This window comes from Bidens hawaiensis, unplaced genomic scaffold (assembly GCF_021521415.1).
Source record: "Bidens hawaiensis isolate Kalapana, Puna unplaced genomic scaffold, B.hawaiensis_p1.1 tig00008515_1, whole genome shotgun sequence".
In the NCBI taxonomy this organism is placed as follows: Eukaryota; Viridiplantae; Streptophyta; class Magnoliopsida; order Asterales; family Asteraceae; genus Bidens; species Bidens hawaiensis.
In genome coordinates this window covers 537,271-562,356 of record NW_027491608.1, presented here as the reverse complement: position 1 = coordinate 562,356, position 25,086 = coordinate 537,271, and the positions used below count along the sequence as shown (strand labels likewise).

The 25,086-nt window shown below is 35.4% G+C and overlaps 1 protein-coding gene and 3 pseudogenes across 3 annotated transcripts; 3 read left to right on the top strand and 1 right to left on the bottom strand.

Annotated features, from left to right (window-relative positions):
- The first annotated feature begins 1,292 nt into the window (after positions 1–1,292).
- Positions 1,293–7,056, top strand: LOC143529267 (casein kinase 1-like protein 2; annotated as a pseudogene). Its single transcript, XR_013134625.1, has 14 exons — positions 1,293–1,487; positions 1,583–1,623; positions 3,287–3,356; positions 3,450–3,597; positions 3,672–3,767; positions 3,861–3,931; positions 4,057–4,118; positions 4,201–4,264; positions 4,356–4,440; positions 4,531–4,657; positions 4,738–4,820; positions 4,910–4,973; positions 6,385–6,530; positions 6,600–7,056. The product of XR_013134625.1 is annotated as a casein kinase 1-like protein 2 (transcript).
- A 2,790-nt stretch (positions 7,057–9,846) lies between these two features.
- LOC143529266 (dihydrolipoyllysine-residue acetyltransferase component 3 of pyruvate dehydrogenase complex, mitochondrial-like) lies at positions 9,847–25,086 on the top strand. Of its 2 annotated transcripts, none has more exons than XM_077025092.1 (19): positions 9,847–9,998; positions 10,589–10,688; positions 10,767–10,894; positions 10,981–11,033; positions 11,116–11,156; positions 12,008–12,063; positions 12,150–12,224; positions 12,334–12,426; positions 13,081–13,320; positions 13,424–13,496; positions 13,589–13,683; positions 13,786–13,871; positions 13,957–14,032; positions 14,157–14,224; positions 14,331–14,397; positions 14,617–14,712; positions 14,805–14,907; positions 15,010–15,120; positions 25,061–25,086. In XM_077025092.1, the coding sequence occupies exons 1-18, from the start codon at positions 9,960–9,962 to the stop codon at positions 15,117–15,119; spliced, it is 1,599 nt and encodes a 532-aa protein (XP_076881207.1). In that variant the 5' UTR covers positions 9,847–9,959; the 3' UTR covers position 15,120; positions 25,061–25,086. The 2 variants fall into 2 exon arrangements, with proteins under 2 accessions (XP_076881207.1, XP_076881206.1); XM_077025091.1 differs by lacking the exon at positions 25,061–25,086 and adding an exon at positions 15,193–15,575 and having other exon boundaries at positions 15,010–15,105.
- Positions 16,190–17,005, bottom strand: LOC143529200 (mitochondrial import inner membrane translocase subunit TIM23-1 pseudogene; annotated as a pseudogene).
- Positions 18,411–19,169, top strand: LOC143529235 (malonyl-coenzyme A:anthocyanin 3-O-glucoside-6''-O-malonyltransferase pseudogene; annotated as a pseudogene).

Here is a 25,086-nt window from a genome sequence, read left to right as displayed (position 1 = left end):
CAGGTGCCTACCATTGGTGGTCGTGTAAATGTGAGCATCCAGTACTCGAACTATGAACCGGAAGGGTGGAAATGCAAGTGTGGTCCGACCTTATATAGCCCGTGATGTTTCGGTCAAATGTGGTCAACCTAGTTAGGGTCTTCGAGTTTTGGTTAAACATAATAATGTGAAAGTAATCTCGTGTAAAATTGGTAAATTTTTCGTTCATGTGGCAATGTAATATTTGACTTTTGGTTGGGGGTGGTTGTGTAATTTGTAATATTAAATATTTGAATAAGTTACCTTTTTTTTGGGGGTTTTATTATGAAAATTGTGTTTTTAACAATTGCTTATTGTATCAAGTTGTACTTCATAAGAGAAAGTACACATTTGTCTATTAAAAAAATAGTGAGTAGACACTCAAAAGGTTAATTTCACGCTGTCGGTATATAAACATAGATAAAAAGAAACACGTTTTAAGGTTATGTTAGAAATTATTGATAATTAAAAAAAATACATATTCGCATTCTATTTTATGAAATTATTGAACTTGATCATTGAGTACTAAGAGAAGGGAACAAAAACAAAATTACTAGTAATAACAAAATAAGAATAAAATAAAATCAAAATAAGTGTAAGGACTTCCATTGCAATGACAAAGAGAAAAAGAGAGAAGGGATCTCATTCCGTCATGCCTCTCTTAAAAGTTAAATTCAATGGTCGGTGACCAGTTGATCATAATCGAGGCCTTGTATGAGGTCAGGTAACTTAAGATCGACTTTCTCTACTTGGAGCAAAAGCTCATTTGCTTCATCACCAAGTCTATGTCTATTTTCAAAGAGTCTTTTAGTAAAGTCTCACATTTTGGATAAGCAAAATGAGATATACATCACATCCTAAGAAAAAAAACCTTTATCCTCAAACTTTGCAACAAAACCCAAAAAATAAATTCTTTCAATTACCCCAATGATATTTGATGAATTTGAAGGTTAAGCCATCAGGAGAGGAACTTTTCCTTCTCCTTAATCTTGTACCATTCCTTTTAATTTCCATGAAACCCCAATGATATTTGATGAATATAAGTTTATAAGTTGGTGACCAACCGGGTCGGGTCAAAAAGCCTGAAAGCCCGATTAATAATTATAACAATAATAATATTACGTCACGGTACCTCTTCTTTACTGCCCCAAATCCATTATTATTATTATTATTATTATTATTATTATTATTATTCCAACCTAAACCTCCATTGATATCTGCTCAACACAAGCTGTTACCACAAATCACCAAATGTCAATCCAATTGATCTACCAATTGCACCTTCACCGACGTCACTGTTCATGGCCGTTACGGCTGACGTGGACCCCGGATCCACCAATCCGATTCGATTCGTTTGAATTTGTAAATTAGGGTTTTGAATTGTAATTTAACGATGGAGCCTCGCGTCGGGAATAAGTTTAGGTTAGGACGGAAGATCGGAAGCGGCTCCTTTGGAGAGATCTACTTAGGTCTCAATAATTTGATTGATTTGTATATGTACTGGATTGATTATTATTTGTATTGTGTTGTGTTGCTGATTGTTGTGGATTTGTTTGATTTGCAGGGACTAATGTTCAGACCAATGAAGAAGTTGCTATCAAGCTTGTGAGTATAAGATTACAATTTGTGGTTTTAATTTTGAATTAATTTGAATTAATGTTGTTGTTTGAATTAATGTTGTTGTTGCTGAGTTTTGATTAGGGTTTTCTCATTTGAGGTTCACATTTAGGCAATGTTTTAACAACCGGTTTTTAATTCGTATCGGATTGAGCTAAAAAATGGTACTTTTCAAAAAATAATTCAAAAGTTTATACATTTTAATGTTAATCGCTAGGTTAAAAGTAATGTTTAAAAAACATGGGTCGCAAATATAAAAAAAATTGGGTTTAAATGCGGTATTTTATAAAAAAAACTGCTGATTTGATGTTCTAGCATAAAATACCATTCTGCTGTGCGAAATCCGGCTGGACCTGCTGGTTCGTACCGTTGTTTAAAACATTGCATTTAGGGTATCTAGGTCAAGAAATTGAATATTGAGATGAATATAAATTATTAAATTACATAGTTATGTTGGATGCGCGTTTCTGGCTTGAATTTGTGGTCTATAAATAAGCTAATTGTGGTGTTTTCTGTAATAGAAAACTGGTACCGTGTAAATGTTTAATATGTATATGCATGGTTTAACAATCTGCTGGTTGGGATTGCATAATACTTGGTGGATTGGTTTCATGATAACTGGATTTGGTGTTATTTTTAAGTTTCAGTCATTGGATCATTGGTGGTAATAGGATATAAGCATGGCTAGTGTTATAAATTACTTTTATGAACTTTGCGTGTTTGAAACATCTAGAGTAGGTATAAATTTAATGTGTCGTGTATTCGTGTGCCACATTAAAAACACCAGGTGCTCATGCTTAGTTGCTTACCTTTTTTGTTTCACGTTAGTGTTTCATAGCTGTTATAGTCAATGCAATAAGGTCATAAATTTAGTCGGATAGATGGTTAATTTATTGCTGAAAAACACAAGTTCTAAATGTATCGATTTCTTACGATATGAAACTTCTCAAATATTTTGGTGAGTTTGAGTGAAGTGCTTTATAAGCAGATGAATATTTGAAAGGTGATGCGTATTTGTATTTATGACACCGTGTTCATGACATTAGGAGTATAGTGAAAAAGAAAGAATTGGAGAGAGTCACTATGTTCTAGAGTTATTTTTATTTCGTTTATACAAGAGAAATAAATTCTGGAAGGAAAGTTGGTTACTTTTCACTTCGAAACTTCTTTCCAAATATGGGAAGATTTAAAGATAAAGGAAACTAGAAGGTTCGGTGCACGTTTATGATGACAAAAGTACAAAACTACCGTTACTTTGTCCACTGTTTTTCGAACGAAACATTCAACCTTTAATTTTGTATCAGGATGACATTAAATATATCATCTTGATCTACAATGTCCATTAAAGTTAAGCTAAAATGCATTAAACATACCTAAATGCCCGATTGACCTCAAGGCTAAGTGATCTGGTATTAAAAAATAATCTCTTTAGTATTTGCAATGAAATTATCAGTTATTTATGTGCTCATAAGAAGATCTTCTAAATAATAAATACATGTACATATTTGAGTTGAGTTATATTAAATTTATGTTTGTTTTGTCTTAATACAGGATCAGTAGTAATCTTTAATTTATGTATTTGCTTTATTTCCATTTCATTAAGGATTGTGATTTATTTAACTTAACTAATTTGTTCGGTTGTTTTTTTAAGGAAAACATCAAAACCAAACATCCACAATTGCTGTATGAATCAAAGTTGTACAAGATACTACAAGGAGGAAGTAATCAACCCCCTTAAATTCTCATTCACTTCCTTTTATATATTTATACTCTATTATCGTTCTCACTGTGTTTCATGTTTGCCAATCTGTTAGCTGGGATCCCGAACGTGAGATGGTTGGTGTTGAAGGAGACTACAATGTTCTCGTGTTGGATTTGTTGGGACCCAGTCTTGAGGATCTGTTTAATTTCTGTAGTAGGAAGTTGTCACTGAAAACTGTTCTTATGCTTGCTGATCAGATGGTATGCCTTTTCATTATTATTTTTGGCAGCTACATGTTTTTTATTCTGTTTTCTCGTGATTATATTTGCTGCAGATCAATCGTGTTGAGTTCATTCATTGCAAATCATTTCTGCATCGGGATATTAAGCCAGACAACTTTCTTATGGGTTTAGGCAGGCGTGCTAATCAGGTTTCTATCCATAATTTATTTTCCTTTCATTTTACTCACTTTTCTGAGTTTTATAATTTGTTTGTTAAATAAGTTTATTATTACAAATTACAGGTCTATGCTATTGACTTTGGGCTAGCCAAGAAATTTAGGGACTCTTCTACTCATATGCATATTCCTTATAGGTAAGTGTTTGACTGGTCAACCCAGCTTGACCCATACTACATGTTACAATGCCATTGCTCTTATGTCTCTTGAGCACATGATAATGTCATCCATTTTTTGTCCTCTTATGTGATAAAAAATGCAGAGAGAACAAGAATTTGACAGGGACTGCTAGGTATGCTAGCATGAATACTCACCTTGGAATCGGTAAGCATATGATGGTCAAAATCAGTCAAACATATAAAATTGCATAATATCATTCTTATATTTTAATGTATTCGTATCTTAGAGCAAAGCAGAAGAGATGATTTGGAATCACTTGGTTATGTTCTTATGTACTTCTTAAGAGGAAGGTAGATATACTTAACATCCCACATTTGTATTGTATTATTTTATTTAATATATATTATTGATGCATAATTATATATTATTTGTGCATTGTAGTCTTCCCTGGCAGGGACTAAAAGCTGGGAACAAGAAGCAGAAGTATGAAAAAATTAGTGAAAAAAAGGTTTCCACCTCTATCGAGGTAAAACTATTATATTCAATGATGTTTTTCACCATCATTTGCCACGTGTCATATATTATTTATTTTTGTTAATTATTATAATGTTTGCAGTCTTTATGTCGGGGCTACCCCACAGAATTTGCATCTTACTTCCATTATTGCCGTTCGTTGAGATTTGATGATAAGCCGGATTATGCTTATTTGAAGAGAATCTTCCGTGATCTTTTTATCCGTGAAGGCAAGTTATTGGAGATAATCTTCACTTTATTTAATACTTTTGAGTTCTCTAATTTTAGTGTCTAAATCTAATTGCTTCAGGCTTTCAGTTTGATTACATCTTTGATTGGACAATTTTGAAATACCAGCAATCACAGCTCGCCAATCCTCCATCCCGTGCTATTGTAAGCCGTCTACTTTTTATTTATTTATATTTTTATGTGGCTATCATATAAGAATCTCATCATCATTAAATTACCTAAAATGCTTTTAGGCTAATGGTGCTGGACCAAGTTCTGGCATACCTCCTGCGACCGCTAACCTTAGTAGGCTATCAGGTGAGTTTTAGTATCTTATGTTGTTTTAATATTCTCTTAAAAATATCTGATTGGGAGATATAGCTTTATATATTATCCATTAGATTGAAATGTTTGCCTATGTATCAAATATCTTGAATATTGATACGTATCAAATATCTTGAATATTGATACTTATCAAATATCTTGAATATTGATACATGATAAATGCATGCATGGGTTGGTTTTGGGCTCTAATCGAACGAAACACCAAAATATCGGATTTTGGGTTTTGTAAATCTTTCGGTTCGGTTTAGGTTTTTGATTTTTTCTATTTGGGCTTGAAGTTATTGGGCTGAAAAAATGGCCCAAAATAATGAATTTGGGCCTGAGACTTTGGGTCTAATTTTTTTGTGAGTTAATGGTTAATTGATTATTACACACATTTGGCTCTAAACCTTTTGGGTTATACCATTTATTACAGCTTCTGTTCGGTTTTTACGGATTAAGTTCAGTAATTTTCGTTTTTTTGGTTCCGTCTTTTTCGGGGATGAGTACACGCAAAACCGAAACTGAACTGGGAATTCAGTTTTTGAAAAAAAAAACATTAACCAAACCGTCTGTTTTGTGCTGGGTTTTGTAAATCTTTTGGTTCGGTTTAGGTTTTTGATTTTTTCTATTTGGGCTTGAAGTTATTTGGCTGAAAAAATGGCCCAAAATAATGAATTTGGGCCTGAAACTTTGGGTCTAAATTTTCTAGGAGTTGATGATTAATTGATATTACACATGTGGCTCTAAACCTTTTGGGCTATACCATTTACTACAGCTTCTATTCAGTTTTTACGGGTTAAGTTCAGTTTTTCCGGTTTTTTGGTTCTGTCTTTTCGGGGATGAGTACACGCAAAACCGAAAACTGAACCGGGAATTCAGTTTTTGAAAAACATTAACCAAACCGTCTGTTTTGTGCTGGGTTTGGTTAATTCTGTTTTCATTTCAGTTGTGAGTTGGGTACCTTGGTTTCATGCACATGAGTTGGGTACCTTGGTTTCATGCACATGAGTTGGGTACCTTGGTTTCATGCACACCCATAATAACCAGATCTTGTGGATCTGTATTATTTCTTCACTTGATCTGTAATGCAGATTATGACAAATAGATAAATTCAACCTTAAAGTTTCTAAAAAATAATGTTACTGTGACATTCATGGGATGGGAATGTTATTTGAAACACGGTCAATATAAGTTAAAATGTCGTATTGAACCGAGTCAAACGGGTGAGTTAAAAATCTAATCTAAGGAAACAAGTTGAACGTTTTGAAAGTTGTTTGAAACATACTCGAGTGGTTACAGCCTCTAGCTTTATCAATATTGGACCATCAGTTTTGTAATCATATTTGGTATATTAGGTTATTATTATGTATGAAAATAATAGGAAAAAAAATAATCTTAGCAGGTGGCGAAGAAGGAGGTAGACCTTCTGGTTGGTCCTCTGCTAATCCCTCCAGGACTAGAAATTCTGGGATGCCCTTCAACTCTGGAAGTGGGACCCTTTCTAGACAGAAAAATCCAGCTTCAAGTGATCCATCCATGAGTAGAGAGGTATTTTTTAAATAAAGTTTTTAAACGCATTTCATTAAATATAATTGTTTCCTTTTGAACTGTATGCAGTTATCGAGTAATATCGTTTTGCAATCAAGTGGATCTTCAAGGCGACCTGGTGTCTCTAGCAGCCGTGACCAGGGTGGTGAACCCGAGCCGTCATACGGTCGGACCACAAATGCAAGCCCTAGTGCTCTTCGTAGGGTCACAAGCACCGGTCAAAGGAGCTCACCAGTTGTGTCTTCGGACCAGAAAAGGCCAAGCAACATAAAGAACTTTGAGTCGACTCTCAAAGGTATCGAGGGCCTGCATTTTTAAACAAAGTGAAAAAAGAACATGCTCTGTACCATATAAATTTGTTTTTCAAAAGGCGGATGCAATAACAAAGAAATCTTGAAAACCCAGATATGTTTTTTCGGTTGTTTGTTGAAATTGAGATGATATGATGTGTTGTGGATATTAACTTTGTAATATGGTTTATCAACCATTGTATGTTTTTATTTTTATTGATTCATCATGAGACCTATGTTGCTTGTGGGTTTTTATTTTGTGTTTTTTTGCTGCAAGTTGAAGTCATGTAATGTTTTTTAAAGCCAGGTTCAAATAACTTAGCAAAATATTCTCAAATTATATTGTAAATTCTTCACATTTATTATGATATCATATCGTATATATTGCATAAATTTAATGTTATAGTTTGGTTAAAAGCACAGTATAGGATACATGCCAACTATTCTTTTAAATATCTGTGATCTGAATAGAGCATTTATAAAGCTTGTAAAATTTGGTTAATAACTCGTAAAAGTACTTTTTAAGTTTAACTTGATTGTGTAAGTGAAATAATTTAAGTGATTTTGTAGTTAGGAAAACTGAAAAATGCGTAAATGAGTTTAGTGCAACACATTGAAAGTTGGTCGGGCCATCTGAAATAGGGCAACGCCCCTTGATGAGTCAGTCCAAATGGGCGTGAAACAGTACTACGGATGGGGCAGCTCTTTCGAACAAAGCGTGTTAGGTACAATTTTAACATTTATTACTTTGAATCTCACACACTTTAGTGGCTCTAGACGTTTTCAAAGTGAAACATACGTGGCAGTGATGTAACGTGACGAGATGAGACGTTTTTAACTTTTTAGTGAAACCATTACAGATGCCCTTACCAGTTCGTCATTTATCCCACAATGTAACGTATTTTGGATCAACTTTATAGGTAACAACTATCATCTTCCTTTGTAAATCATTTAAGCTCAAGTTCTCTAAATTTGAAGTTGGGTTCTACGAGTCTTGTTTCCAAGTAATGCAACTTTGCATGTTCTTAATGCTTCGGAGCCCTCCATTGTTGCTCATATCCGTCATCCTACCATCTTGAATTTGCTTTACGCTGACAACGAAAATGATAAATGATAAAAGATGAACAAATCTAGACCGGGTTTTAAAGATAGTTTAGTAAGCTCAAGGTTTGAATGGGATATATAAGAATGTGTAAGTTTGGTAAACACAAACTATAAACCATTGTTCAGAGTCAAATTGGATGGATTATGATGATATGTTTATTTGGATAGTGATATTTGGCCTTCGGCTCTTTTGGAGTGCAAAAGGCCATGGATGAGGTGGTCTAGCATTTTAAATCCAAACTAAAAGTTGAATGAACTTTTTAACTTATGTTATATGTTGAGATAATTTTATTTTATTTTTGTTTTACGTTCGCCTCAACTATTCTTTACGGTATTAAGCAGTTAAAGATTATTGTTGATAAAACTTTAACTTGGCAAAAGGTTAAATGCCACCCCCCCCCCCCCCCCCCCAATCTACTTTCACGAATGGGAGACAACATGTGCATTAAATTTGTCTCGTTCAAAACAAACAAAGTCCTATTATGCAAATTCAACTTGCTTTTCATACAGAATCATAGTTGTGTAAAGTGTAAATTCACCTTTACCCTTATAGTCTTAAGTTTCTAAGTTTTTTCATTCAAATCGTTTATTTCATGTACTCAATCATGGAGGGGAGGACCTACACTATAAGTTTAGGGTCAACTCATGTGAAACTTTTTTTAAAGGTATGTGTATGTTAAAATCCCGGTTTGCCCATATGATTAACATTTACATGCTATTTGGAATTACCCATATGATTAACATTTATATGCTATTTGGAATTACGTGAATCTCAAATGAACTCCTAGATTGGAGTGATATCTTATTCAATTGTTTCAACCACTCCTTAACATATTGTACTCACTTGGTTAGGTGGAATTTGTCATTAAGTCCAACATTACTAAAGCACAAGGTAGTTTAATGAGTTAGGTAAATGATTTTCCAGAGCATTTTCATCACCACGAGTCTTCTAGTTTATTGGTAGTCCGGTTGCTCTTCTAGTTGGCCTGATCCTTGCGCCTATGACAAAGGGGGGTTTACCTGGTTGTTGGGTTTTTACCCACGAGGGATTTCCGAGTAGGACATGAAGTGTCTATAATTGGGGACACGGTTACAATCTCGTCACAACTATACTCTAAAAAACCGTTGTAAAGAAAGAGCTTTTGATGAGTTTCGAGTTAGACCTAAAGTGTCTATAACTCAAGACATGATTAAAATCTTATCACAACCAGACTCTAAAAAACGCTAAAAAGAGCCTTGTCATCAAAACTTACAAATCAAGCTATTATTTTTTGCATGGCAATTATATGTATTTACGATATATTCAAAATTAGAAATAAAAAGTAGTGTTTACATCGAAACAAAAGGCAAACGGACAACAAGATGCGCCGCTAACCTTTTTGAATTGCTAAACTCAATTTTTTAAAAATTATATTGATAGATCTATGAGTTATAACATGATATTTTTGTTCAAGCACAATTTAGGCGGTGGTTTATATCTTATTTATTTACTTTTACTGTTTTTTTTTTGAACGGCCAACTAATCCTTAAAATGAGTTGCTGTCGTGATACACTCCCCTTTTAATCCGAGGAAAACCCTTACCTAAGACCAACGTATGTGAACAATAGCCTAAAGGCATGACCGTACGATGAAATAAAACTCGTTCAACTCAATAATTCAACTAATGAACGTCACCTACTTGTCTAGTCTCTCATCATCATCTAGTGCCGTCGCAACTAATAAATGTCTGGGCAAGAATTAAACCCTGGTCATATTGATCACCAAGTCTCTTCCTTATCAGTTCTACGCAAGCTCACGTATTAGTTTTACCAAATTAAAAATGAGAACAAAAATAAACATAAGCAAAAAAAAAAAAAGCCGCTATTTAACAAATAACAGGAGACCCAAGGGTTATAGAAGAACGCCGATCTAGACCTTATTTCTTTGTTTGCCATCGCGATTTGACTTATAAGCCCAACCCAATACATACAAATACAATAAAATACGAGATTCGCTACATCCGCTACCGTCGTACGCCATTTCTTCCGGCGAACTATGACTTTTGCATCTCACGTCTTCCGTCACTCTAAACAGGTCCCGATCATCATTCCTGTTCATCCTAACACGCTCAATTACTGCTATCTATCTTTCATTTTGCTTCTGTTTGATGTTCAGATATCATGTTTTGTATCTATGAATCTACGATTGATTACTGATTGATGTGAATTAGTAATAAATGTATTGACTGACTTTAGATGCGTTAGGTCATTTCATCTCTGATATTGTTTTAAGATCTAGCTGCCAATAATAATAATAAGTGTAAGTTAGCATGTGAAGATTGAGCTGTTTAGGTTACGAATTAGTTGTGAATGGTAAGAGGAAGTTTACTTTACTGTTGATTTTGAGACGATTTATTTAATAAGTTACAGACTGATATTGTATTCATTGTTTTGTATTTGTGAATCTACTATTGACTAACGATTACTGTTCATGTGAATGTATTGAATTTAGACGTGTTAGGTTTCGTTTTTTATATCGTTTTAAGATCTAGCTGCTGAAAGTAAAGAGTAATTTAGCATGTGAAGATTGAACGGTTTGTGTTACTGATTAGTTGTAAGTGGAGACAGGAAGAATTCTGTTAAATTAGCGTCTGATAAGTTATTTGTATTGAATTGTTTTTTTAGTTGAGAAATGGAAATGCTTCTGGACTGCTAAGGCAGGATCAGGCGATTCTGGTTCGGTGGTTTACACATGGCACTCGTTCCATCACTAGCAAAGGGGATGGTAAGTTGTAGTTTATTTGCAGCAGGTTTAAAATTTACATGATGATCGTGTTGACAGAAGTTTGCATTCATTTTGCAGATGTGTTGAAGCATCGACAGATTAACAATGTTTTTGGGGAGAATGTTTGTTTGTGTAAGTCATGCACTAGATCAGTGTCTAGTACGCCTGTGTTCACTCGGGGTTACAGGGTGGTGAATTCCACAAAGGTAATCCTTAGTTTTTTTTCCTTTGTCATTATGTTGGTTAATTAGAATATTGCTGTCAGAATATTACTGATGACTTATGTTTCTAGGTGCAAAATGGACTTGCTGCTAGTGGCTTGGTGTTTAGTAGAGCAATTACATGGTAATTTTTGACATTCTTAACCACCATTGCAAGTATTCGTGCTCTTAATTCATGCTCTGATTATATGATTTATGTGTAACAGCTCTGATGTGCAACTTAGGAGAAGTTTTGCTACAAATTCAGGTAATCTTTATGAGCAACATCAATGTTTACTGGGTACAGAGACATGTGCCCTTAAATCCTTAGATACATGATTCTATGGGTTTAAATGTGTACATTTATTGGCGTGTATGGAACTTCTTTATTTCCTGATGAATGTATAGTCATTATTTGTGATGTTTTGCTGCTGGTCTTGCTGGATTTGTAAATTTTATATTCAGTGAACATTTTAGGGTAGTTAGTGGGATATTCATTTTCTGATTGCTTTAATATTGTTAAGAGGTTGAGTGGAAGCTTAATGAGTAGAACTTTACATCTGTTAGGCAGGGTAGCTATTGTGTTGTGTGAAGCCTTGAACCGCTAGATATTCATATATTTTGTGTTGATTTTGGACCTTTAGAGTTATTGATAGGTAGCTCTGTCAACATTACATGAGATACATAGGTCTATGGTCATTTTATTAGTATATAATTAGAAAATATTACATGAAGAAGCTGATAAACTGATGTAAGACTGATGTGCTGAGGTGGACATGGAAATTTCACTCGTCAACGGTTTTTAGTTTTTTCCACCTAGTACTTGGCTTATAGTGTTGTTCCAATATTATTAGAAATTTCTGTACTTATGTTGGGATGTTGCCATCAGCTGAATCTATACTGATGTTGATTCACATTGATATTAAGATTACATGTGATTTATGTTGCAACTTACATCATGCTCAAGGCCTAGATCAATTATCCTTATATCTCAATTGACAAGGGGTTTATTTTTTCTTGAGATTTGTAGGAGATTTGCTTTGTTTTAACAGCAATTTTGTTTTACCAAAATTCTCGTGCTATTTTGTAATTTATTTAACATATGCTTTCACACCGCAGATCTTCCTCCACACCAAGAGCTTGGGATGCCTTCCCTTTCACCTACAATGACAGAGGTTTGTGCTATTTCTAAGTCTCATGGTTACTCATTTTAGCTTGTCATATTCTATTTTCTGAAATATTTGCTTGATTTCTTGTACAGGGTAACATAGCGCGTTGGTTAAAGAAAGAAGGCGATCAAGTTGCACCTGGTGAAGTACTCTGTGAAGTTGAAACAGTATGCCTTCTTTATCTTTACTTTTAGGCTTTCTGCTTAGTATTATTCTGAGAAGAATTTCGTACAATACTTCAAACTGACTGCCAACATGTGCATTGATTTATTACAGGATAAAGCGACTGTGGAAATGGAATGTATGGAGGAAGGATATCTTGCTAAGATTATTCACGGAGATGGAGCAAAAGAAATCAAAGTTGGCGAGGTATTTGATCTCTATATGATGGCAGGGCCACACTTCTGTCATATGTCATGTATTTTAAATTAGTGTAATTGGGCTTACAGTTCATATCTGATGTCTTCTCTTACAAATTAATTCATCTATTATATGCTAATATCTGTGGTGACAAAATGAACGGGCTGGATGGGTTGGGTAATAGCTCACAAACAAGGCGAGTTTAGGTTAGGTTGACCCACCTACTTATTTTCATTGATCTTTGAGATTATTAATTACAAAAACTAGCAGGCTTATTTTAGTTACAAATTAAATGATAGTTAAATCTTTTAGCTTAACTTATTTGACCATTAGTTGTAAAGCACAAAAAAGTTGAGATTTTTAAAGTGGAAATGAGTAATTACAAAAACAAAAACAAGTTGGCTTTTTTCAATCAAGCGCTTCAGTAGGTTTTTAACTTTTATGCATTTGAAGATACTTTAGAAGACCTTCACCCCCATTTTACTTGTTTTCTTTTTAGTTAAGTCTTTTAGCTCAACCTAATTGACCCATTGGATATAATATATACATTTCTGCATGGATTTAACCAATATTATTTTCGTTGACATGCATCCTACTTTGCTGGTGAATGTCTTCTAAGTGGTTAAGTTATAGCAAGGAGGAACTAAACTATACATTTGGCAGGTTATTGCAATAACAGTCGAAGACAAGGATGAGATTGAAAAATTTAAAGATTACAAACCCGAAGCATCAGGTGGCGGGCCCCCACCAACTCCCCCAGCAGAAAGTGCCCCTGCCAAAGAAGAGGTGGTTGAAAAGTCACCCAGTCCACCTGAACCAAAACCTGCAAAGCCCAGTACAGCACCTCCAACAGACCGTGTTTTTGCTAGTCCTCTTGCAAGAAATTTAGCTGAAGATAACAATGTATCTGATCTTATATATTCTAATTTTACTACCATAAACCTCATTCTTTTTAAAACTCACTGTATTCTCATGTTTGTTTATGTTAATGGTTTTATATAATTAGGTACCATTATCAAGCATTAAAGGTACTGGCCCTGATGGAAGCATTGTGAAGGCGGACATTGAAGAATACTTAGGTAGTTCTCATTATAGTTCAAATGAAGCTGGATATATTTTGGTCGCTCAATTATATTTGTTTCAACTCACCCGTGCCCCTCTTCTTTTGTAGCTTCTGGTAAGAAAGCAGCACCATCAAAGGCTGATTCTAAAGCACCAGTTTCTGCTATTAATTATACTGATATTCCAAACTCTCAGATCAGAAAGGTCATTTATACCCTTATCCACATGACTTCTAAATTTGATACAAGAACTACACACTCTTGCTATTTAACTATATACTAATAATTGATCTTGTAACATTTACAGGTCACCGCGTCACGGTTATTGATGTCAAAGCAAACTATTCCTCATTATTATCTTACTGTAGATACATGTGTTGACAAACTTACGAAGTGAGTTTTGATTTAAACCTTAATGTGAAATGTTAAACACTAGTGTCTCTCATAAGACGATCTGATTGATGTTTTGTTTGTACAGATTGCGTGCGGAACTCAACGCATTACAAGAAGCTTCAGGAGGGAAGAAGATATCCATTAATGATCTTGTGATTAAGGTATAAAAAGTCAGATTTTTCACATCATATATAACATTGTTATATTATCAGTTTCATTTTGGATCCTGGTTGATAATTTAATAAGATCAAAGTACTTACTTTGTTTTGGTCTCTGTTTTTGCAGGCTGCAGCATTAGCTCTCCGTAAGGTTCCTCAATGTAACAGTTCATGGACTAATGATTATATCCGTCAGTAAGTATCACCAATTTGGAAATTGTATTCGTTTAGTCTGTAAGAAAATATATTAGAGCAACTTGACATGCATAATAATGACATGCGTTTTATGATTTATTTATAGGTTTCATGAAGTGCACATCAACGTGGCTGTACAGACCGATAACGGACTCTTTGTCCCTGTTGTAAGGGTAAGTCGGTCACCATTGCTATAGCTTATAGGTGGCAAAATGGACGAGGTTATATGCATATAAATTTCATAGAAACCTTTTGACTTTTGACTTGTTAAAGATACAACATATTTGAGTTGACCCATTTATAAGTTAATGGGTAGTAATTGCAACTTCTATATATGTCATGCTTGTGACTTAAAACTACATTTTATGAGGTTATAATTTGGATTTGTGCAGGATGCTGATAAGAAGGGCTTGTCAGCAATTTCAGAGGATGTTAAGAGCTTAGCCAAGAAAGCAAGAGAAAATAGCTTGAAACCAGCTGAATATGAGGTTTGAACAGTTCCCACTTTTTTGTTGAAACTATTTGGTTTATCTTCAAACATTATTCAGTACTTAATAGTTAATACTCTCTTTTTTTGTAGGGTGGTACGTTCACTGTTTCAAATTTAGGAGGCCCGTTTGGAGTCAAGCAGTTCTGTGCCATTATAAATCCACCACAGGCCGGCATTCTAGCAGTTGGATCTGGTTTGTAGATTGATAAACAAACTCATTTTAAAACCATGTTTGCATTATTATATATTTTTTATGTTCAAATTAATAATAAATAATACTTATATATATGTGCAGCTGAGAAGAGGGTTATTCCCGGTTCAGCAGCCGGAGAATTTAAGTTCGCATCATACATGGCTGTCACATTGAGTTGTGATCACCGTGTTATTGATGGTATGCGACAATAATGTTTACTTATTATTTTCAATAATTATTTAATTTGGTTAATGAGATGTTAACAAGCGGTTTTTGGGTTATTAGGTGCTATTGGTGCAGAATGGCTCAAGGCATTCAAAGGATACATAGAGAACCCTGAGACCATGTTGCTTTAGAGACCCTCATCTATTTTTACTTTTTGATTTTGTTTTTCATTTACGATTATCATTTTCTTTCCATGTGTTATCCACTGGCTTTCGGTTGATCACATGATGAAATCTTTTGTTTCAAAATAAGAAAAAAAAGGGTGGTTGTTGAGCTGTTGAGTTTTGAACTCAGTTTTGGACATGTATAGAGTTAACATCTACTGTGCAAAGGAGATAATTCTCAAGTCGATTCTTGCACTTGCATGTAACCAAAATAAAACCAAACCAAACCAACATAATGTTTTGGTTTCATTTATTTCTATTTCATCTTGTTAGATTGATTGTTTTTTGTTTATACAGATCTTACGTGAGATTGATAGACCAATTGTTGACCTTAAACATTATCACATCAAAGAATTCAAAATTATGATCACATGTTGTAATTAAAGTCTAGTTACTTGTCAAATGGTAACGAAAGTCAAGATTGAACACCATTTGATTTAGTTATTGTAAAAACATGGTTCAAAATTAATGATCAAATAAGGAGCTTATGAATGGTTACGTAAAAAAATATTCAGCCTTTTGGTTGTAATGTGGTAAACATGGTAGTTGATGCAATGCGTTGCATAAGGCGTGGGTGGCGCTGTGACTTCTCGAGATGTGGTCTCGCTTGCGCAAGATGTAGTGTTCAGTATTTGACAAATTAGACCATTGTGGATCAGATTTTTAAGTAGAGAGAAACTCATTCTTAGGTGTTTTTGGGTTTGTGTTTGAGGCAATATGGAGCAGAAGAGAACTTGTAGATGTATTGAGTGTGTTCTGAGTGTTTTACAAATATGAACTATGAAACACAGTTTCATGTTTGATAAAAGTTTATTAACAAGTTAAGAAACAGCAAGCACACCACTTAGGTCTTGTGGTCTTCACATCACCAAAATCTCAGCATGTAACACCATTATTCAAAATCAAACTTCACTAACACTAACAAATATATAGCAAACAAGCTGCATAAAACTGTATTAGAAGTTGCATATCAATGTCTACATGACTTTATTTGTCACATTATAAAGAGCATCAAGTGCACAAAACAAAATTATGAAGTTTCCTAACTACTTTCAACCAAAGATATACTAATCAGTGATCACCAACACAAACTCTTGATCACCCAAACCTCGACTCACCCGATCACAACCACCCTCAAATTGGCACATACCTCTTCAAAGCCTGCTTCCCAGCAACCCCTAACCCGACCACAATCCCACCAACCGCTCCCGCCACCGCAGCCGACCTAATCCCACTCGCGGCCCTATAAACCACACCTGTCCCCAACCCAGCCACCACACTATTAATAACATCATCCGTATCCCTCACCGCAACCATCCCGCTCTCCATTCCCGCATACAACAACCCGATCACACCCACCCGATTCCCATACCTCCTCCCCCACTCTCCGGAACCATTAAGTATCCTATTAACCCTGATTTTTGCAGTGTCTTGAGGTTCAAACGCTTTAACGGCGGCCGTGCAGCCTTTTACGGCGCCGGCAACGGATCCGGCGGCGTAGCCGATGCCGGTGTAGTAGGTTAGGTTTTCGCCCCATGAGCGATGGATTCTTCTTGGAAGAGGTATTGGGGTGATGTGGGGAGTTTGTATAGGGTTTGTGTGGGTATTTGGAGGTCTTTGTATGGGTTGTATAGACGACGGTTGTGGTGGTGATCGTCGTCGTTTTGGGTGTGATTTGATGACATATTGGAATTAGGGGTTAGGGTTGAGTCTTTGTTATGCACACTTTGCGGCGAGAATCAGGAATTGGTGGAAAGTGTTATCACCTAACGCTATGTTGTGACCATCATATGGCAATTATTTCAAGGAGTTTCTTTTTCGTTCAAGATTTTCTCAATTTTCACGTTCACGTTCCGTGACTTAATAAGGCTTCAAAGAAGTATGAGAGCAAATGATATAACTAGAATAACCCAAACAATAATTTTTGAGTCATGCTGGTTGATCTGAAGGTGTTCTCAAACAAGGTGGTTCTCGTCTCAAGTTTAGCGGGGAGATTAAAATCATCGATTTCTTGTGGGTCAAAATTGGGCCCCGACTACAATACTTGAAGTGGTTAAATTGGGGTGTGTTTAGTAACTTCTGCGAGCCCATAGTTTGTTTATGTTTGGGTGTCTTTTATGTTTCTAGCTCTTGACTACTCCTTGTTTTTGTTAGTACACACGGAGTGGGATCCATTTTCTCCAATCGGGAGATGAGGTGGAAGATGATGTGGTGCTATGATCCGAGCAATAAGGGAAATTGCAACAGGGATGAACATTGAACCCCCCCCCCCTGGCGGAATGGAGAAAAATGAAAGTTATCCGAGGAAATGGGGAAATGACTCCGTCTCCGGCCTCTACTATTCTCAACGAGGTAATTACGTAAATTTAACATTTATGTAACTAGTACATATGAAAAAGAACCTTTTTAATACACACACTTATATTATTTGCTTATTAAGCTAGAAACGAAATAAGCATTAGCTCAAACTTTGTTAATTAAACAAAATAAGACGAGGTAGCTTAATTTGACTCGCCTCCATAAGCTACAATTCCTATCTGGAATGGGATGTATAGAACTCTTCTAGTTTTTTAGCAAAGTAAAGGAGGTTAGGGGTGTTCAATTCAAATCGAACTAAAAAATCACGAAATTTGATTCGAAAACCAGAAATTGAAATTCGACTATAAATATGATAAAATTTGGAATCAAATTTCAAATGTGTGATTTTGTTCTATTAATTTGATTCGAAACTTGAAATAGAATTATGCATATATAACTTTCACTTATTTTTTTAGACTTAAAGTGCTACAGTCAACTTTGGTTGATTGGTCACTTTAAAATACAATTTTTTTTAATTTTATTCAACATTAATAATTAGAAATCTATCTATTATAACGTTAACAACTTTCCTAAATGTAATACTAAAAATGAGATTTAAAATATTACTTCAATCCATCCATAATCGGCAAATGACTCGTTCATAGTCAACAAGCCAAAAGTTTATAACCTTTTAAAGTATAAATTTATGAGAAAATTTAGGAGTATAATCATTGTCACTATAATAATATAGATAATAGAGAGAGAGACTGGGATACATCAATAGAAAATTTCTAACCACCGTTTTGTTTTCCATAAATGCATCTCACACTCAAGATCACCACCACCACCACTAACACTACCACCATGGATAGCATTCCCAATCTAACAATCATCGAACATGCTCAAATACCGGCCACCATCGGCCACCGTTCGCTACCACTCACTTTCTTCGACATTGCATGGCTACTCTTCCCACCGGTCCATCATCTTTTATTCTACAGATTCCCACATTCAAAGTCCCATTTCATAGAAACCGTTATTCCTAACCTAAAGCACTCGTTATCAGTCGCACTTCAACACTATTTCCCATTTGCTGGGAAACTTATTGTGTATCCCAACCGTAATGGCTCCACTAGGAAACCCGAAATCCGACACGTGGAAGGTGATTCTGTCGCGCTTGCTTTTGCCGAAACTACCCTAGATTTTGATGATTTGTCAGGAAATCATCCTCGGAAATGTGAAAACTTTTATCCACTTGTTCCTAAATTAGACAACGCCAATAAAGAATCTGATTACGTCACACTCCCGCTTTTCTCGGTCCAAGTGACGTATTTTCCGAACTCGGGTGTCGCTATCGGGACGACGAATCATCATAGCCTGGGAGACGCCAACACTCGGTTCGGTTTCTTGAAGGCGTGGGCCTCGATTTTTGTAACAGGTGGAGATAAGTCATTTTTGACAAACGGATCTCCACCTGTCTATGATAGATTTGATATTACAGAGGAATATGAAAAGAGGTTGAACCAAGCAAGGCTTGATGAAGAGAATGTGATTTTGATTTTGAGGAAAAAATAGATGAAGAGAGGCGGTGGTTAAAACCCACGCCAAGATTCTGGGTTTGGGGCGTAGAATAGTTTTGTTTTTTTAAGAGGTAAATGCGTCCGGCGGATCAAAGATTTGCGTTCTCTATTAACTGTGACTGTTAAAATTGATTGAAATTTAAATAAAATGATTTTGAACTTAGAAGAGTTTTTCAACATCGAAATTTAAATAATAGTTATCCAACACTGAAATAATATTCTTCAAAGTTCATAAGAGACGATAAGTGGTGGCGGTGGTGGAGAGTAGCGGAGGAGAGGAAAGGTAGCGAAGCAAGGTAAAGTAGGTTTAAGCCTTAAGTGTTGGATTTCGATCAGTGGAGTAAGGTTGTAGAGGGGCGACGCTGGAGGAGGGGAGACGACCGATGGAGGAGAGAAGGGTGGTGGCTAGTGTGTGAAAGTCTAGGAAGGAGAACGATGGTTTATGAGGTTGGATAGATGTTAGAAGAGGTAAAAAGAGGCTGAGCTAGATCAGCACAAAAACGAGCCTGCACAATTGTTTTTTAAATTAAACGCATGTGAGAAAACAAACACTCTGTAGAAGCTCATGTCTGTGCAGTACAGACAGAAGAGCTCTCCCAAAGCTTATTTCTAGAAACAAACACCATCTTAATATTGAAGATTTTAGGTGTAAATGAAAAACGTTCAGTCACGTCACTGCATGTAAATATGGAGTTTATCATTAACTTTTCTCTACAAACACGCAATAATTTAACTTTTTTATTTGAACAGTCAATATTATATATATATTAAAAATAAATGGTTGTTATCTCACAAGTTTTACTATTCATGAAAAACACCAGTTAGTTTCTTACATTTGTGCAACGCAACTCTACTATCAGCATTGGTAGTTGCAACAAATTCACATTAATATCATGTTATGTCTACATATCTATATTGATTTCTAAGAGTTTTGTCAATATAGTTTGACAAATATATATTTTTAGTCCCTAACTTTAAGTTTCACATATATATTTTTTTTCCCTTCAACTTTAAGTTTCACGTGTATACGTTTTTTGCCCATCAACTTTGTTTTTCCATGTTTCGCATATATATCTTTTTGGCTACTAAAGTTTGGTAATTAAACTTTTGCCACGTAAATTTTGTAATTACGAATTGAACCGATACCGACCGATTTCCCGTCGTTTGCTAATCGCAGCGCACGATTAGTTTTGAATTGCCAAACAAGTTTCACATATATACTTTTTGGCCCCTCAACATTTGTTTTATATATTTACTTTTTGGTCCATTTAACTTGGGTAATGAAAGTTTTACTGTTACATCTTTACTTTTTGGTTCATTCAACTTTGGTAATGAACTTTTGCCACAATACTTTTATAGTAACATATCGAACTGATACCGACCGATTTTCTGCCACGTAATCGCTACAATGCAAACCAGCTAATTCAAACATATAATATATATAACTTGCCCGATGCAACACGTGGATACAATTACTTGTTTTATTAATAAACTCCATAACCTTGGCAAGAAGCTAAAAACGGAGCAACATACTACAACACCAAACTTACAAGCAAAATAACCAACTCGCCCAATCGAGCTCCTCACACCGCCCCCCTAATTTTCATAAGAATGTACACCTTTTGATTTCCACCTTTATCCAATTAACTAAGGGGTGTTCGGGATTCCTTATTTTCATCAACTTATAACTTATAAACATTTTGAAAAGTTAATAAGGTGTATAAGGTGTTTGGCAAATCATAAGGCCTTATGGGTTTTAACTCATGGGCAATGCAAAATAAAGGGGTTTTGAAAAAGGAATCTCTAACTTATTAACTTAATGGGTTTGATTTACCTATTACACCCTTCTAACCCTCAAAACACATTACACTTTTTTAAAAGAGTGTCATTTTTAGTTATTTTGGTTTTCTCCAACACATAAGCTAATCCAAATATTTTTTCTAAAACTTCTTTTAAAAAAATTCATAAGTTAATAAGGTCTTTTAATAAGAAGTCATTTTTCACTTAAATAAGGAATCCCAAACACACCCTAAAATCTTATTTAACATTTTCTATTAACTTTGTGAAAATGTGATGGTTTATTGGTTAGAAATGAGCCTATCCCCACACATCAAACCCTCACGCCTGCAAGCCCCATACTGCTTCCGCCCTTTAGTGACTTCCATCCCACATCCATAATTGTGTTTAACGACCCAGCCAAGTGATGATGTGTGACTAAGACTAAGGTTGATGATGAATGGTGAGTCGTTATACTGTTTGTCGACATGTTAAGAAAGGGTTGTGATGGGCAAGAGATCATAGATAATGATGCAGTTTCGGAAGCGATCAATGGCTCGAGAGACTCATGATTAATCAAAGACGATAAAACGAACCAAAGGTTCAAGAACAATGTTCTTATATTTAATAATCAACCAAAAACTAACTAGACAAGAAACCCTAACAACCATATTTATAAATAAAATAAACAATTGGGCCGGGCCGACTTAATGGACCGGATGCTCCTACATCATACTCCCCTTCTTGGAAAAAAAAACTCGTCCTCGAGTTTTGTCTTAAAACCAAGCCACCTGGATCGAAAGGAACATCAACTCGCTCCTTATTTATTAACACCATGACTCACCCAAAACGTTCAACTTTACGGGTCATTTCACCCGGCTCTAAATTTGTACTAGTTGGGTCTATTGGGTTGTCGGGTCTCTTCACCTCCTTCTCCCCGTCTTCAAAAAAGACTCGTCCTCGAGTCTTGAGAGCGTATCCACTACCACTTAATTTATCAACTTTAAAAATATGAGATGGATCATAACCATTAACTAACTTTTGAAACAGAACTTGGGTCTTCGATGTTTGTTGGGCCAAAGAATTGGACACGAGCCGGTCACCACTTATTCGTTGAGCTCTCAATATTTTAATGCTCTCAGAATTTATGAACTGTGGCACTTGATCATTACCCACATGAACAATTTCTTCTACGTGAAATCCTTTAATTAATAAAGGCCCAAGTCTATTATTATTATTATTATTATTCTTAAGAATGGAAGTCACGAAAGCATGATTTTCGGGAAACGTATCAGCAAATTTGGAATCAATAATATCATTATAATATTGAAAAGACAATTCCTTAAATAATACCCCCAAAGTCAAACCATTATCTTCAAATTGAATGTGTAAATCCGGAGATCCCGAACTTCGCGATTCAAGTTGCAGTTTTCCCATAATCCACGGCTTATTTGTTGATGACTCCACAGGCGGTTCATCCCCTCCGTACAAGGAACAACCACTTTTAGCCATCGTCTTGCCACCCATGCCCACCATATCACCTGCAACATTTTTTCCGGCCACTAAAAACTCATTGAAAACACTGGCGGAAACCTTGGCATGTTCATACTTAGACTCGGTTTCCATGGGTAAACCACTAAGAACATGTTTCACAAATAAACATTCATCTTCATTGAAATCAATCCCGTCTTCATCGAATCTGGGTTTGTCTTCCGATAAACACTCTTCTTGATAGATCGGTTCATAGAACTGGGGTGGGTGACGGTTGAACGGCTGCTGCTCTCCGTCGCCACCTTCATCCCAGACGACGGTGCTCGACTCGGTTTCCGTCTTGCGCATCTCCCGTTGTAATTCGAGATCGCGGACTCGTTTTCGGAGCCGTTCAATCTCTTCAGGATCGCGGACTCTTTGTCGGAGTCGTTGGATCTTCATAAGATCCCGTGGGTCGGAACAGACTCCACCGCTGTCTCGGCCGGCGACTCTGCGAGTAGGACATCGATCTTCTCCACGATCACGTGAATAGAAAATACTTCGATCGTTGCCTCGGTCGGCGACTCTATGATCAAGCAAGTATTCAACACCACGTCGAGCCATTTGAGAACCAAAAGCTCTGATACCAAATGATGCGGTTTCGGAAGCGATTAATGGCTCGAGAGACTCATGATTAATCAAATACGATAAAATGAACCAAAGGTTCAAGAACAATGTTTTTATATTTAATATTCAACCAAAAACTAACTAGACAAGAAACCCTAACAACCATATTTATAAATAAAATAAACAGTTGGTCTGGGCCGACTTAATGGACCGGATGCTCCTGCAGCTAAAACAATTTAGTATGACTAAGTTTACCACTATTTAAATACAATATTCCAATTAAATATTTTAAACTCCATACAAAAAGTGGGGAATGCGATTTAGGCTCATATAGCATGGTGGATCGGGTCATGTGTTATGTTCCGATATGGTGTACGTAATACCTAGAGGTTTGGGAAGACCTTTGGGCTAAGTTTTTTTTGGTTGACAAATACAACTATGGGCAGCCCGTTTAATTATGGTAGGCCCATCAAAATAAGCTAATTGATCCCTATATATATCATAGTCATGAGTATTGTGTTTAATAAAAAACTAGTATTTAGGTCCTGTGCTTCTCAACGGGATTGTTTAACCAAACAAAACAAGAATATATAAAAACGTTAAACCACAAACGCGTTGCAGGTCGATATGAATTTAGTCTGTATTGGCTTACGGAATCATAACAAAATCACCAAAAAAGGCGTTACGTTACAGTTATAAATCATGTGAATTCAGTTGGCAGCGGCGTTACCGACAGTAACTCGTAAACGTAAATTAGTAGGCCAGAAAAACATATTTTAAATGTGTGATATCAAACATCAAAACACAAATAAGAACACATATGATGAAATGATATTTATAAATCATGAAAAAGTTCCAATCATTGTAAAGATGAACATTAAACTATACCAAGCAAACATTAAAAAAAATCGTTTAACCGATAAATAAAACATGTAATACCGACACTCGTCCAAGGTTCAAAATATAGTTTTTAGATATTATAATAGTTGAAAAGTAAAGTAAAATAAATGAAGGTGTGGGGAAAAACATATATGAATAACATTTAATAAAATAAAGGGTTAAGTAATATAATAATAAAAAGGTATTTGTCTATGCTTTAATTATTATAGCCTTGTAAAATGAAAGTATAAAACAATAAAAGACACGGCTACAGGAAATTGAATAGTGGTTTTGTGAGGAGAACCAAGTCTCCTTTTTAATATATATAATAATATCATAGTTGCACCCTGCGGATGTAGGTCGTCTTGACTGAACCGCTACGTAAAATCTCATGTCCTGTTTTTTTTTCGTTTTTCTGTGCTAATTCCTTTATGCAAGTGTGTGTTGATGACGCTGCACCACTTGATTCTAACAGGTGGTATCAGAATCGAAGGCTCGTTGAACACATGATGGGTTCGTATTGAGACGATTTGCAAATTGTTTTATCCCGTTTAAAGATCAAAGACTGACATCGGTTAGGGTTGTTATAACTCTTGGACCCGTTGGTGTTTGTTAGTCACACTTTGCGTAAAGGACACAAAAATGAAGTTTAATTTTCCCTTTTTTTGGCTTACGATTAACAAAAGGAAAAAAGTTATATCCTTCCAAAGGAAGTAGGTCATTTTTTTTCTTTTTTTTTAAAAAGAAAATTACGGTGATTATTATTTTTAGTTTTGTTCGATCAGTTTGCTTAATCTGATCAAACAAGGAGCAACAAAAGTTGATTGATGAGGTTTGTTGGCTGATTAGATTTTCTTGGTGTAAGCGTTTTTGGATTTGACCAGATTAACAAGTTAGGGTTTTGGAATTTCGTTTAGTTTTGTTCCTCAATATGGAGTTTTGACTATTATATCTAGACGAATTTTGGGGTACTTATAAGTATTATTTTGGATTAATTCTGACATTAGATGTCATATGTGGAAATCAAGTTTGATAATGAGACTCATGCTTTAGTATTGCTATCGTCATTGCTTGATAACTTGTTAGGAACAGTTACTCCTGTTATTGATCCTGTTAGCAGGTGCTAAGGTGCAGAATGGCTAAATGCATTCAAAGGCTAC